At 49.0% G+C, this 13,985-nt stretch overlaps 1 protein-coding gene across 10 annotated transcripts in view; it reads right to left on the reverse strand.

Annotated features, from left to right (window-relative positions):
- The window catches only part of LOC137426744 (E3 ubiquitin-protein ligase RNF130), a 188,571-nt gene that overhangs the window by 34,192 nt on the left and 140,394 nt on the right, over positions 1–13,985 (reverse strand). For all 10 annotated transcript variants that reach the window (XM_068115622.2, XM_078775077.1, XM_068115587.2 and 7 more), the window contains one exon: positions 2,941–3,149. In XM_068115622.2, coding sequence (XP_067971723.2) covers positions 2,941–3,143 — 203 coding nt within the window. In that variant the 5' untranslated portion in view covers positions 3,144–3,149. The remainder of the gene's footprint in view (positions 1–2,940; positions 3,150–13,985) is intronic.

Here is a 13,985-nt window from a genome sequence, read left to right on the forward strand (position 1 = left end):
ATACACCTTTCCCTGCGAATTCAACGACACTCCCCTCCTCGTCAGCACGCCACTCAGTTCTCAAAACTTCTTCCATGCACATCTCACTCGAGCAATTGTTGCGGAGTCTGATCCACCTTCTCCATTCAACATGTCTCCTAGGTAGCAAAATGTTTTCACACCTTCCAGCTTCACGCCGTCTCCAAGATCCAACTCCACATTTCCTCCATCTGCAGCTCCCTCTGTGCACACCTCCCACTTGAATGTAGGTGCCACACTGGATAATGACCCTCTCAGTCCACTACATTTTTGATAAACCCACTCAGCGCACATTGTACATTGAATGGAGTTCACTCCGACACCCTTCCTGCACACAGCACATGGCCACTTCCCAGTTCTTTCCACCTCACCACATGCTTTACCACTTGCCATCACCTTAGTTTTTCCAATATTTACCTTCAGACCTTTTGTCTCCATACGTTCCTTCCACTTGTTCATCTTCTCCTTCAGTCCATCCATACTTTCCGCAATCAACACCAGATCATCTACATACAACAACTCCCATGGTGAACCGTCCTTTATGTTCCGAGCCAGCACCTCCATCACAGGCTACAAAAAGTAGTGGACTTAGTACCGACCCCTGATGCACTCCCACCTTCAGATCACACTCAACACTGTTCCCGTCCTTCGTCCTTACAGCGGTGCGCCCTCTCTCGTACATTGCCATCACGACTCTGATCAATCATTCCTCCACTCCTAACTTCCTCAATGCCCATGTCATTACTTCACATGGAACCCTAGCGAATGCTTTCTCCAGATTAACAAACCAAAGAAACAACTTCTTCCTCTTCTCCATGTACTTTTCCTGCAACTGCCTTACAATAAAAAGCGCGTCTCTCATTCCTCTTCCTGGCATATATCCAAACTGCATTTCGTCGATCTTCACTTTCTTCCTTATCTCCTTCTCCAACACCCTTTCCAATACCTTCATTCCATGCTCTAATAACTGTTTCACTCTATACGAGCCACAGTCCAGAGGGTCACCTTTCCCCTTGTATAGAGGGATGAGGGTACTCGGTTCCCAATCCACTGGAATGTGGCCTTCTTTCACCACCAGATTACAGATCTCTGTCATTTTCTGCACACCCCAACTTCCTGCTGCCTTCAACATATCTCCCACAACGTCGGCCCTCCTGATTTTCTACTCTTCATTGCTTTCATCACTTCCTCAACTTCCTTCTCAGTTATCTTCTCTGCCGGTCCTGAAACTGGGTTACTCGCTATGTTGCCATCCCATTCATTCTCTGCATTCAAGAGCATTTCCATATATCTCTTCCATCTTCCTTTAATTCCATCTGGGTCCACAACAATTTGTCCCACTTCATCCTTCAAGCAACTCACCCCCGTCACACCTCTCTTTCGCTATCTGCCTTGCAATCCTGAATACTGCTCTATGACCCTCTTCCGAATCCAAGCGTTCTCCGAACATTTTCCTAAATGCCTCCTGCACCTTTGCTACCTCTTTCTTTGCAGCGTTCTTGGCTGCCTTATAACTTTGATGCTCTGCCTTTTCTGCTCCCGTACCCTTCGCCTTCTGACACTCCTTGAACTTCTTCCTCTTCTCGTCAATCCTCTTTCCAACTTCATCATCCCACCACCATGTTTCGAGTGCCTCGGTGGTCCTTTTGTCCATCCACATACCTCACCAACGGCTCCCAAAAGACTATCTTTCATTGACATCCAACCACTTTCAAGCTCAACCACATCATCCTCTACCAATGGTGTATCTCCCTTACTGTCACTTCTTTCAACCTCCACACCTTCATTCTCGGTTGGTACTTCACCCACCGAGCTCTCCTCGCACCTTTCACCCTTATGTCGCAAACAACCAAGTGGTACTGTGAAACAGCCTCCTCCCCCGGGATCACCTTTGTGTCCCGGAGGTGCCCCCTATCTCTCCTACGCATCATCAGGTAGTCAACGGTTGTCATCGATCCACCTGATGTGGATGTAACAAGCTTATTCCCCTCTTTCTGGAACTGAGTATTACAAATCAACAAACCAGCTCCATCAGCAAACTCCAAAATCCTTTCACCTTCTCCATTCCTCACACCATATCCGTAACCCACATGAATTCCCTCAAAACCGTCTATACTCCTTCTCACATGTCCATTTAGGTCTCCTCCTACAATAACAACCTCCTCATCTTTCACGTTTTCCTTCAGCTTCTCCATTGCATGCCAGAACTTGTCCTCTTCATCGCTCCGACCAACCTGCGGAGCATATCCCGAGATGACGTTCACGAAGAGCTTTCCAATCATCATTTTCACCATCATCAACCTTTCACTCACTCTGGTCACGATCACCACACTGTCGACAAACTCCTCAGAAAACAGGACACCAACACCATTCACGCCTTCCAGGCACCCTTGCCACACAAATTTGTATTTCTGTCCCTGCCTACCCTTCACCATTCTCACACCACTTCCCTTCCATCTCGTCTCCTGCACACAACATACGTCCACTCTTCTTCTGACCAATACTTCCACCACTTCTCCTGATCTCCCTGTCATTGTCCCGACATTCCATGTCCCAAACCTCAGAAACCGATCTCCAGGTCGGGCATCAGACGTTTCGTCGTCATAAATGGAGTAATTTCCACCCTTGCTTCAATTGGGTTACCCACCTTGATTTTTGACGAGAGGGAGTGAGGTCCCCCACGGGGTACTTCGGGCTGCACCCTGCCCATATGTAATTGTAATTGTCATGGTTCCCTTTTTGAAGCAATATTTTATGGCCGGATGCCCTTCCTGACGCCAACCCTTTTAGTCGCCTCTTACGACACGCAGGGATACAGTGTACTTATTCTAAACTGGGGTACACACCGGGATACCGTGTACCTATTCAAACCGGGGTACCCACACATCAAAAGCCCCACATAAACAAGAAAAATAAACTCACTTTTTGCACATGTTGGAATTGTACTGGAGTGGGGTTCCTTCTATTGTGTCAATCGTCCGTGTGAAATAATACCCAACCAAGCTCACTGTGGAACCACTTCCTCGCCACAGCGTAACATTTGCTTTAGAATTTTCAATGGCTTCCGTGAAGAAAAGGAAAAGGACTTCCAGGCACAAGCAGCATACTAGGCCCAAGTTCGCCATCAGCACCTGTTAAAAAGTTGTTTTTAATGTATTGCACTTAAAAGTATAACTAATGGTATTACCATAAATAGGCTTGAAACAAATGGAAAAAATCTTTCCCTCTTTCCCCCTTCTTCCCAATTGACAAATATCAGCTCTATGAACCAGTTATCTTTTCGTGGACACCATGCTACATCGTAGAGTACTTTGCTTACTTGAAACTGTTCAATCTTCAAAGACAATAACTTTTTCTCAATTAAATCTTCAATGGCAACTTCTGAAGAAGCATTTCTTCAAAGAAGCTTTTTGACAAAACTTTAAAAGTTCATTAAAATATACTTCTGGGGTTTTTTTTTTTTTTTTGAAAGTTTTGAGGGGACCCTTAATACCCCATATCAGAACAAATGAAAGTTAACAAAGTCTTTGATCAAGAGAAACATTTATTGGCTCTGCAACATTTTCCAAAAGTTTAGAAACCTGCAGACGTTTCAGTCAATGCAGCAGTATAATCAGTTTATGGCAAAAAGTTCACTGTGAAGGAACGGATTCTTCATTGAAAATTTCCAGAATTTCATCAAAGCCCAGTTGGAATTTTTAAAAACAGTTAATACCTTGTTCATGCTACACTTCGGGAAGATCACTTTAATGAAAGATATCTTATGGGATCAAGTCTCCTGTCACAAGTCTGGATCCTGGCCTTGATCTGGGATGAGAACCAGATGTTCCATTGACCTTCCAAGGAAATAACTGATTTTTTATTTTTTTTGTATACAAGATCGAGGCTCGTGAAAGAGCTAACATTAATCACACAGAAAGACAAACCGACACATAAAACATATAACATGCGGAGCGGTAGACAAGATGGGGCGAGAGGGGGAGGAACACAAACACAACATCTGAGAGCAGGGACATCGAGAGATCTGTGGGAGGGAGAGGGCTTTGGGGGGGGGGGAGGCATGGGAAGGGGGGTGGGAGAGGTATAAAACATATGGACACTGCCAGGACTTCCAGGAAAGAAGTTGGAATTTCAAACAAAGTGGATCTGGGGTGAATTAGTGGGGGTAGAAAAGATCAAGGTTTTGGATGGGGAAAGATAAGAGATGGTGGTGAACAGCTGTTTTAAAGACCTGGAGGGAGGAGTGGGATTGAAGGGAGTGAGGGAGTTTGTTCCAGAGGTGGGAGAAAAGAGGATGAAAGAGTGAAGGTGAGCAGAGAGTCTTGATTTTGGCAATTTCACCAGAAGAGGTTTGCTGGCAGATCTTGTGCGACCTGTAGGAACATTTGGGGGACAAAGCACAGAGAGAGCTGGGGGAGCAAGGCCGGAGAGGAGTCGGTAGAAGACAGAAAGACCACCTACCTGTCTGCGGTGAGTGAGTGAAAGGCCCTCGGAGATAGCTTCATCACGGGAGATTCCAATGATTCTGAAAGCTTTGGTTTCAACAGCGTGAAGCCGAGCTAGGTGTGAGGCAGGAGCACCGGCCTATAGGGGAGAACAGTATTCCATTGAGCTGCGGATGAAAGCCTTGTATGTGGTGAGGAGCTCAGGTGTGCCGAGGAAGGACTTCGCACGACGGAGGATGCCCAGTCGGCGACTGGCTTTGGAGGCCAGCTTGGAAATGTGGTTTTCCCAAGAAAGATCATGGCAGATAGTGAGACCCAAAAGCTTGAGCGACAGAACTTCTTGGAGAGGATTGTTGAGAAAGTAGATGGGAGGGTTGTCCAGTCGATCTTTTCGGAGAGACATAGTACAAGTGTGAGATTTGTCAGGATTGAAAGACATGTTCCATGTACTCCATTGGCTGAGATCCGGGTCGGGAAATTGACAGATTGTGTCAATCCCAGTGAGTCACAGAAGTCCTTTGCTTAGGTGCCATGACTGGTGAGAGAGGAACCCACACCCAACCAGCTGGCATGATGACAGTTGAAGTCACCACATATGAGAAAGAGAGAGTTGGGATGAGTGGATAGAAGTTGGTCCATGTTGTCAGACAGTGAAATGTAAATGGAGTCATCACTGTTTGGAGGATGGTACAGAACACATGTGAACAAAAGGTGGGAGCGGAGAGGAAGCCGTAGCCAGAGGTACTCCTGGGGGTGAGGAGGAGAGAGGGCAGTGCAAGGAGAGTGAGGAAGAGAGTTTTTGATAAAGATAGCCACCCCACCACCAGGACGAGGCTCAGGTCTATCATACCGGAGGAGGGAGTAACCAGGAAGAGATATTAAGGAATCAGAGAAATCTTGAAGGAGGAAAGTCTCTGTTAAGCAGATCAAGTCTGGATTGTCAGAAGCAACCTGTATGGAGAGATCAGTCAGGTTTGAGCGAAGGCCCCGGATGTTTGAGGTCCATACCGTTAATGACGGGCTGGTGCTCCTGCCTCACACCTAGCTTGCCTTCACGCTGTTGAAACCAAAGCATTCAGAATCATTGGAATCTCCTGCGATGAAGCTAACTCCAAGGGCCTCTCACTCACTCACCGCAGGCAGGTTGGTGGTCTTTCCGTCTTCTACCGACTCCTCTCTGGCCTTGCCCCCCCAGCTCTCTCTGGGCTCTGTCCCGCAAATATTCCTACAGGTCGCACAAGATCTGCCTGCAACCCTCTTATGGTTAAACTGCCAAAATCAAGACTCTCTGCTCACCTTCACTCCTTCATTCCTCTTTTCTCCCGCCTCTGGAACAAACTCCCTCACTCTCTTCAATCCCACTCCACCCTCCAAGTCTTTAAAACAGCTGTTCACCACCATCTCTTATCTTCCCCCATCCAAAACCTTGATCTTTTCTAACCCCGCTAATTTCACCAAATTCCACTTTTTTGAAATACCAACTTCTGGGGAAGTCCTTGGTGTCCTTGTATTTTATACTTCTACCTCCCCCCCCCCCCCCTTCCCATGCCTCCTCCCCCCAGGCCCTCTCCCTTCCACACGTCTCCCTGCTGTCGGATGTTGTGTTTGTGTGCTTCCCCTTCTCTCCCCATCTTGTCTTCCGCTCCCTCTTTTTGGGTATTTTATTTGTCTGGTTGATTTGTTTGTGAAGTAAATGTTAGCCCTTTCACAAGCCTCGATTCAGTATACAAAAAAAAAAAAAAAAAATGAAGAGAGAGGGGGAGCATCGGGTACAGGACAGGGGAGGGGAGGAGTAGGGTAAGATGAAGGATGAGAGGGGGAGGCAGGAAGAGCAGTTGATAGTGTGTCAGAGATTACAGAAGAGTTCCAAGAAAGGGAAGGATGAGGAGGATGAAAGGTTTGATGGTGAAGGGATGAGGCACAGTGAGGGGTTCTTTGAGGGGGGGCAGAGGAAAGTAGAAGGTTGGGGGGGGGGGAGTGGAGGTATGAGATAGAATGGACACGAAGTGGGGAGGAGGCAGCTTTGAGGAGGAGGGGGGAGGAGGGAGAATTGGAGAGGAATGGTATGGGGGGAGATTTGAATGGGAGGGGTTGGGGGAGAGTTTTGAAGGGGAGGAGTGAGGGGGGAGTTTAGGAGCGGAGGGGCAAGGGGGGAGTTTCGGAGTGGAGGGGCAAGGGGGGAGTTTAGGAGTGTAGGGGCAAGGGGGGAGTTTTGGAGTGTAGGTGCAAGGGGGGGGGGGGATTTGGAGGGGAGGGGCTAGAGGAGAGTTTCGAAAGTGGATGATTAATGAAAGACGAACATTGATAACAAATTGGGTTTGTTGTGATTTTCAAGTTAGCAATCCGATTCAGAACGATGGAGGAGGGGTGGAATGAATGTGAATTTAGACCATGTAGTGAGGGAGACGTATAATAGATTGAATTTCTTTTTTTTGACGTGGAATGAGATGGAGAGGAATTTGAAAAAAGCCTTTTAAATAGGAAGAAAAACAGCATGTTGTAATATACCATTGAATAAAACACTGCAGGGGAAAGTTTATACATATTTAAATAATATTAAAACAGAACGGTAGACAATCTTATATGCACAAAGTACTAACGGGGGGGAGAGCCGAGAGGGACCACCACGAGTCACGTGGACAGGGCAAAAGGTGGAAGGCAAGGAGATAATGGGGGCGGGGCAAACAGCACACATGAACAGAAAGTACAGGATGAGACAAAGCACACGTGGAGAAAGGAAAATAAATGTTTTTGGTTTTTTTTTTTTGTGTGTTTTTTTTTTTTTGGGGGGTGGGGATATTTAAAATAAATGTATTTAAAACGTTAGACAAAGAGTATTATGTTCGGGGTAGAAGGGAAAAAACTAAGAGCCAAGCAAAACACGATGTAGGGGACTTAAGTAAACAAGCACCGATGGGGGTACAAGGGCCGCACACGAGGAGCACAACACGAATTAATTAATTACGAGTTACAGGAAATTCAAACCAAAACTAACTATAAACAAACAATAATGCATGGACGATAAAATAGCGAGTTGAAATTTGACAAACACACGAATGAAAAAATAACCGCTTTGGATGCCCGGAGAGAACCAGGCCTCAAGGTCGGAAGCTTCAACTAGGCCGCGTGGCGTGAAATACTCGACTATTTTTTACAGGTATGAAAGATTAACACCGATAAATCTACCGAGGGACACGCAAAAGGTACACACACGTAAGATAAATACAGTTTCGACAAAAATACAAATGTGACCATTACTTAACTTCGAGCGTGCGTGAAGATCATGGAACAGCTTCGAAAAACCGTGACCGCCCCGACAAGATCTCGCGAGATTGTACACACATATACTGTACACACAGATATATATATATACTGTACACACATATATATATATATATATATATATATATGTATATATATATATATATATATATATATATATATACTGTACACACATATATATATATTGTTGCGGATATGAGGACTGTATTTTTTTGATTGTGTGTATTATTATTATTGCTCGAGTCTGGCCCCTCCTGCCTCCAGTGTTGTGTAAAGGTCAAAGGGCGTTCCGGTAGTTAATTCCATAAAGCATCCATTGAAGGACACTATAAAACCCTTGTTCAGTAGCTTATATCTTTATTATGTGTTTTAGGTTAAGGCCTTGTCTTCCATTAAAATGACACTCCATTGCACCAAGTGAAATAGATAGATTCCCTTCATTCCCATTCCCAAAAACCTCCATTTCCCCTTTCGTCATGGCCAAGCCTCAATTTGCCAATTACATCCCCTCCAAAGCCGCCATTGAACATGTGCTTGGGTCAGGGAAGAAAGGCGTGCCCACCCGTCGTCATCAAGGGCGGAGCCAGAGGGTCGTGCGACCAACCATGGCCGAGGTGAGCACACCGATGGGCGTGTCCTGAAGGCCGGCGGCTTAATCGCCGGAGGCGTTATAAAAGCGCGGGCGCAAGAGTGATAAGGAGGGGAGTCGTCAGAGCAAAGCTGCGTAGAGAGGTCCATGACAAGAGCAGAGCTGAGTTGTGTGGTTTTGGTCAGAGCTGGGTTGGTCGTCAGTGGTGGTCAGTGGTTGCGTTGAGTTGTCGGTGGTAAGGAGTGGTTGGACCAAGAGAGAGAGGAAAGAACCCGTCACGCCAGACCCCCCACCAGCGCGTCGGCTCCACCAAGCAGCTCCGACCCGAGATCCCGCGCACACGACAGGATCGGTGGCATCAGCGGCCGTCGAGGTCCAGCCCGACGTCCCGTGCGGGATCAAGCTCCAGCCACACACCTCCTTCCAGCCAATCCTGCCTGCAATTTCCCCATTCGTGTACGTGAGTTTGTTCTGTTTGTTCTGTCCTGGGTATTTAATTAAGTTTGTACAAGCTAGTATTAGTAATTTTCACTGTGTCTCTAAAAGCTTCTGTATATTATTTTCTTATCTTTCCTTCTCCTTGGTTATTTTGAGCCTGTACATAGTAAATAAATTTAGTAGTATTTTCCACCTTTTGCCTTCGTCTTCCTCTTCTTCACATCCGTGTCGTCTTTGTCTTTTCCCTCATTGAATAGCTGTGGCGCGATACGGCCAACGTTCAGGGAATTGGGTTTAGTCGGGGAAAAACTGTTCGGCCGCGGTGCCTCCGCTCGGCAAACAACATCCTTAACCGCGGACCATAACAATTGGTGTCTGGGAGTGAGATTCGGGGCCCGAACCAAATTTTTAAAATATCTAGAAAACATTTGGTCAAAATTTGGAGCGGCCGAAATTTGGTTTGTTTTAAAGAAAAACCCGAATTTTGAAATCGCGCCATGGCTGGTCAAGGCGACGTGCGAGGGTGAGAGTGACCCGGAGAGTGAGTTGGTGGTGGAGCGGGTGCGAGAATGCACGCTTGGAATGGTTGAGGGTGTGCGAGGAAGCACACCTGAGTTGGTCATGGCGCGGGTGTGGGAGAGCCCATGTGAGCGCGTTGGTGGGTGGATGCCAGAGTGCACGCCCATGGTGAGTGGTACGGAGTACGTACCAGGGCAGAGTGCGCAAGACGGTGCGCGCGGTGTGTTAAGGGAGTATGCGAACGGCGGGTGTGCGGGTGGGAGAGATAGACAGGGTTGAATCGACCCAGGACCTCGGGGAAATGTATGTGGATGAAAGAGAGGAGAAGAACATTGGCAATGTGGTTGAGGAGGTTTCAGGCGTGCAAAATGGCACTCTCGCGCACGAGGTTTCAGGCGCGCAAAATGACGCCTCGCACATGGCTACGGCGCCCGCGACCGTAGCAGCGCCACCGGTGGATTTGAACCTTTTTATGATGCAAATGAAGGCCCTTATGGACAAGAATAGTGAGCAAATGGGAAACCAAATCGGAGGATTGGAAAACAGAATGGGGAACCGGATGGATGCTAGGGGTGAGCGATTGGAGGGCCAAATGGGACAAATGGGAAACAGAATGAGGGCAATAATAGTGAGCAATTGGAGGCAATAATAAGCGAAATGAGGGCCGATAATGAGGGACTGGCGAGGGACAGGGTCGCATATGAAGTAAGGGAAGCGGAGAGGGACAGAGACCGCGGGTTGGGCGAGCAGGTCCCACGGGTGCACGAGAAGGTAACGCGGGTCGAGAAGCGCTGGTTGAGCGAAGCGGAGGAAAGCGTGGGTACAATGACGGGGGTAGAAATCGCGACACGGGGTTTGGAAAAGCCGGCGACCGATGAGGTAGAGGGAATTTTATTAAAGCCAACGGTCGTCGAGGTGAGTAAAGAAAAAGTGGAAGTGGGCATTGAAATTGAAGAGACCGGGGACTTATAAAACCACTCGCGGCGGGAGGAAAAGATGGAATATGTACAAAGTCCCTGCTCAAATCATGAATATGTGCTCACTAACCAAATAAAGAGTTTGCAGGTGCGCGTGGAGAAAAGGATCCCCCAGGTGAGTCGTGCTGTATATTGCGCAGGTAGATTTTGTAGAAGGGGGTTTGGCGCGAAGAGAATAGTCGCGCGATTGGGATCGATATGGCACCCGGGCGTTGGTAAAGGGTCCCGTGTGAGTGGAAATGGCACGCGTGTGAAAAAAAAAGTGTGCGTCAAGGGGTGAGCGTGTTACGAAGCACGAGTGTGATACCTAGTGCGAGCGAGAATGCATGTCGGGGTGTACGGAGTGTGACACAGGGAGTGAGAGCAATACGGAGTGTGCATCAAGGGGTGAGCGTGTTACGAAGCGCGAGTGTGATACCGAGTGCGAGCGAGAATGCACGTCGGGGTGTACGGGGTGTGACACAGGGAGTGAGAGCGATACGGAGTGTACGTGCGAGGGTGAGAGTGACCCGGAGAGTGAGTTGGTGGTGGAGCGGGTGCGAGAATGCACGCTTGGAATGGTTGAGGGTGTGCGAGGAAGCACACCTGAGTTGGTCATGGCGCGGGTGTGGGAGAGCCCATGTGAGCGCGTTGGTGGGTGGATGCCAGAGTGCACGCCCATGATGAGTGGTACGGAGTACGTACCGAGTGGGGAGAGTGCGCAAGACGGTGCGCGAGGTGTGTTAAGGGAGTGTGCGAACGGCGGGTGTGCGCAAGAGGTGTGGTGTGTAACAGGGAGTGCGTTGGTGGAATGGACGGACGGCGTTGGAACGCCGGGTTTTGTGAGTGTCAAAAGGGTCGCGTGTGCGTGTGGGCAGGCGAGTAAAGCATCGACGTTGGACGGGTTAGCGTTTAAGGCGACGGATAGCCGATGCGAGCACTCGGTGCGCGGTGTGCTTTGTTGGATGCGAGGCCCGGCACGGATCGATGCGGCGTCGCTTCTCTTCGAAGCATCGTTGCCGATTCGGGCTTGGCCCCGCCCTGCACGGTCGAGTCCGGGCCTTGGTGGGCGAGGCGACCGGTCCGGTTCAAGGGCGAGTGGGAGGAAGCGGCACGGTGCCCCCTCGTGGGGACGGGGTTCCGACCGGGGGAGATTGAGCCATCGGGCCCGGGACCGCAAGGTGCCGCGCCGAGATAGTGCATGGAATCTCGGCCCGACCAAACCACCTCCCTTGAACCGAAAGCCGGACGGATTCAACCTGCAGGCGACCAAACCACCCGAATTCATTGCTCGGCTTTACGAAGCCGAGTTTAATGATGTCATGACGCACCGAAGCTAGGATATAGCGGACTGTGATGATGATAATAGTGATAGTGGTTTTGATCCGAAATTTAGAAAAGTGAATAGAATTGGCAGAGGATTGGCAAATTTTTGATTTGTTGGATTTGGACGAGCCAAATTGGTAGTGGGAGATGCCCGATGTGGTGGGATGGCCAATCCACCATCCCTCACAGTGGGGGCAAAGGAGCACTAGATTTATGGGGTTGATGGCAGTGAAAACTAGCCCGGGAGGGTTAGGATATATCGTGTGTAGGGATCTAGAGAGATGACCTTAGGTAACATTAAGATTAGTTAGTGACAATGATACCGGTAGTGGGGACGCAGGTAGATTAGAGTGGATTAGAGTGGATGATAATGACGTGGTATGTGCTTAGTTTAAAGGGAAGACGGGGAGCACTAAGTTAGCAGGGCAACAGGTAGATTAGATGATGCCGTGTGAGTGTTGGAGGTGTATTCAGAAGTGTATTGTGAAAAGTGTGTGAGGAACAGGTGTGATTGCACAGGTGTGCAACTGAACAGGTGTATGGAGCAGTGTTTGAGTGGGTGATAGTGATGTGAGTGTGCTGACCAAATGGTCCAGGAAGGAAGGAGGGTGCAGGTGGCACCATGTGTGATTGCACAGGTGTGCAACGACAGGTGTATGGAGAATGGTTGTGTGGAATAAATGGGATGGAGTATATGGAGTATTGGAATGGATGGTCGTGGAGTGAGTATGGTGGAAACTATGGAGTGGAGTGGATGGTGCGGAGGTGTGAATGGGGGAAGAGTGGACCCCCATCACGAATACCCGGGGAGGGTAGTGTAAGTGCTAGGTAGAGGGTGTAGGTAAATTGTGGTTGGATATTGGCATCTGTGGTGCGGGTGAAAGAATGGTATTTGGATGGGTGCATTAGTGTTGTGGAAATGGCTGGGCGTGTAGCCTGTTAGTGTGTGTAGTTGGTTTGGGCACTCCACCACTGTGAGGATGTCGGCCAGGTGAGGCCGCAGGTGGGCTCTGGGAGCCGGTAGAGTGGTTGTGGATGGGGCCCGAGGATCCGGAGGACGGACCCGGGTAGCCCAGTGCCAGAGGGCACCGAGGGGTGACAGAGCCAGGAGGGGCCTTCCCCAATTAGATAGGTTAGGGTGAGGAGCTAGGTAAGCTCGGGTGGCAACTGCAGTGGTGGAGGTGTGCAGGTGGGTAGACCTGCTGGGAGAGCTACACGACCCAGCCCGGAAATTGTGCAAGGGCACCGGGAGTTGAATCGGGGGAGTGAGACCCCAAATTGAGAAGCACCACAGCTTGGTCAATGGGAATTGGTTTTTAGAACCCATAGTGTAAGTTGGCCAATGGATTGGCAGGGAAAGACCCCGGGTAGTGTAAAGTGTGTTAAAGTCATTTATTGGATAGTTAGGATTGAAGTCTCCTCGCACCATCTACATGCACTCACCTGGGATGACGTAACTCCACACCATGCCATGTTTTATTATTTTTATTGTGCAAATGTTTGGAATGTGAGACGCATCATGACGTGGGTGTGACATTGTGCTGATATTCCATCTCTCCCTCCTTATGAGGATTGATGATGAATTGGTGATGGCAAATTTTGGTTAGAGGGATTGTGGGAACGAATTTGGTATCGGGGGAAGATGTGACGGTAGCGACGGATTTGTAATGTGTAAATTTTTGTAAATATGGGGTAAGGGCAAGGGTAGTGTAGGTGACGGGGGGGGGGGGGGGGGGTGACGTACGGTGGGGACGAGCTTTCTCACTTCGCTCTCCGTATGCACTTCGCCTTGCATTGCCTTATTGATGTGTACCCTTGAGACCTTACTCCTCGCTCATCTGTATTGTCCCCCCTTTTGTCTCCCACATGAGGACCTGAGCGCCGCTGGGCGCCGAGGGGAGCGTGCGTGAGTCCGCCATTGTGCGCCCGGAACTCCCAGAACCAGCTGTCTGCATCGATGCACCACATTATGGACCACACCACTGTGGCCAAGCACCACTTATGGACCCCATGGGTTGGGGCGTGGCCCCTCTGCTGGAACCGGCCATAAAGGCCCGAAATCTTGCTGGCGGACCTTGGCCACAGGGCACCGATGCCCCACAGGTGAACCACACTAGTCGGCCCTGTGGGCCATAAATAAAATAAATAAAAATGGACACGTTGGGTGCATTTCATTTTATGCTCAAATAGACCGCCAGTAAGAAAATGAGAGAAAATGACAACATCTGGAAGAAAGCAAATAGCCAGCAGAGGGAGCCGAAGAGCAAGAGACCACCTGCAGGGTTAGGGGTTGTTGGTTTTATTTTGATGGACAGTGATGAGTGTGCACCGATTGGTGCTTGAGGGTGTGTTGGTGCGTTTTGGGTGCTTTCATGGTGCGTCGATGCAGAGCAGACTGTCTCCCCCCCAGAA

This window comes from Myxine glutinosa, chromosome 1 (genome assembly GCF_964187855.1).
Source record: "Myxine glutinosa chromosome 1, kmMyxGlut1.1, whole genome shotgun sequence".
In the NCBI taxonomy this organism is placed as follows: Eukaryota; Metazoa; Chordata; class Myxini; order Myxiniformes; family Myxinidae; genus Myxine; species Myxine glutinosa.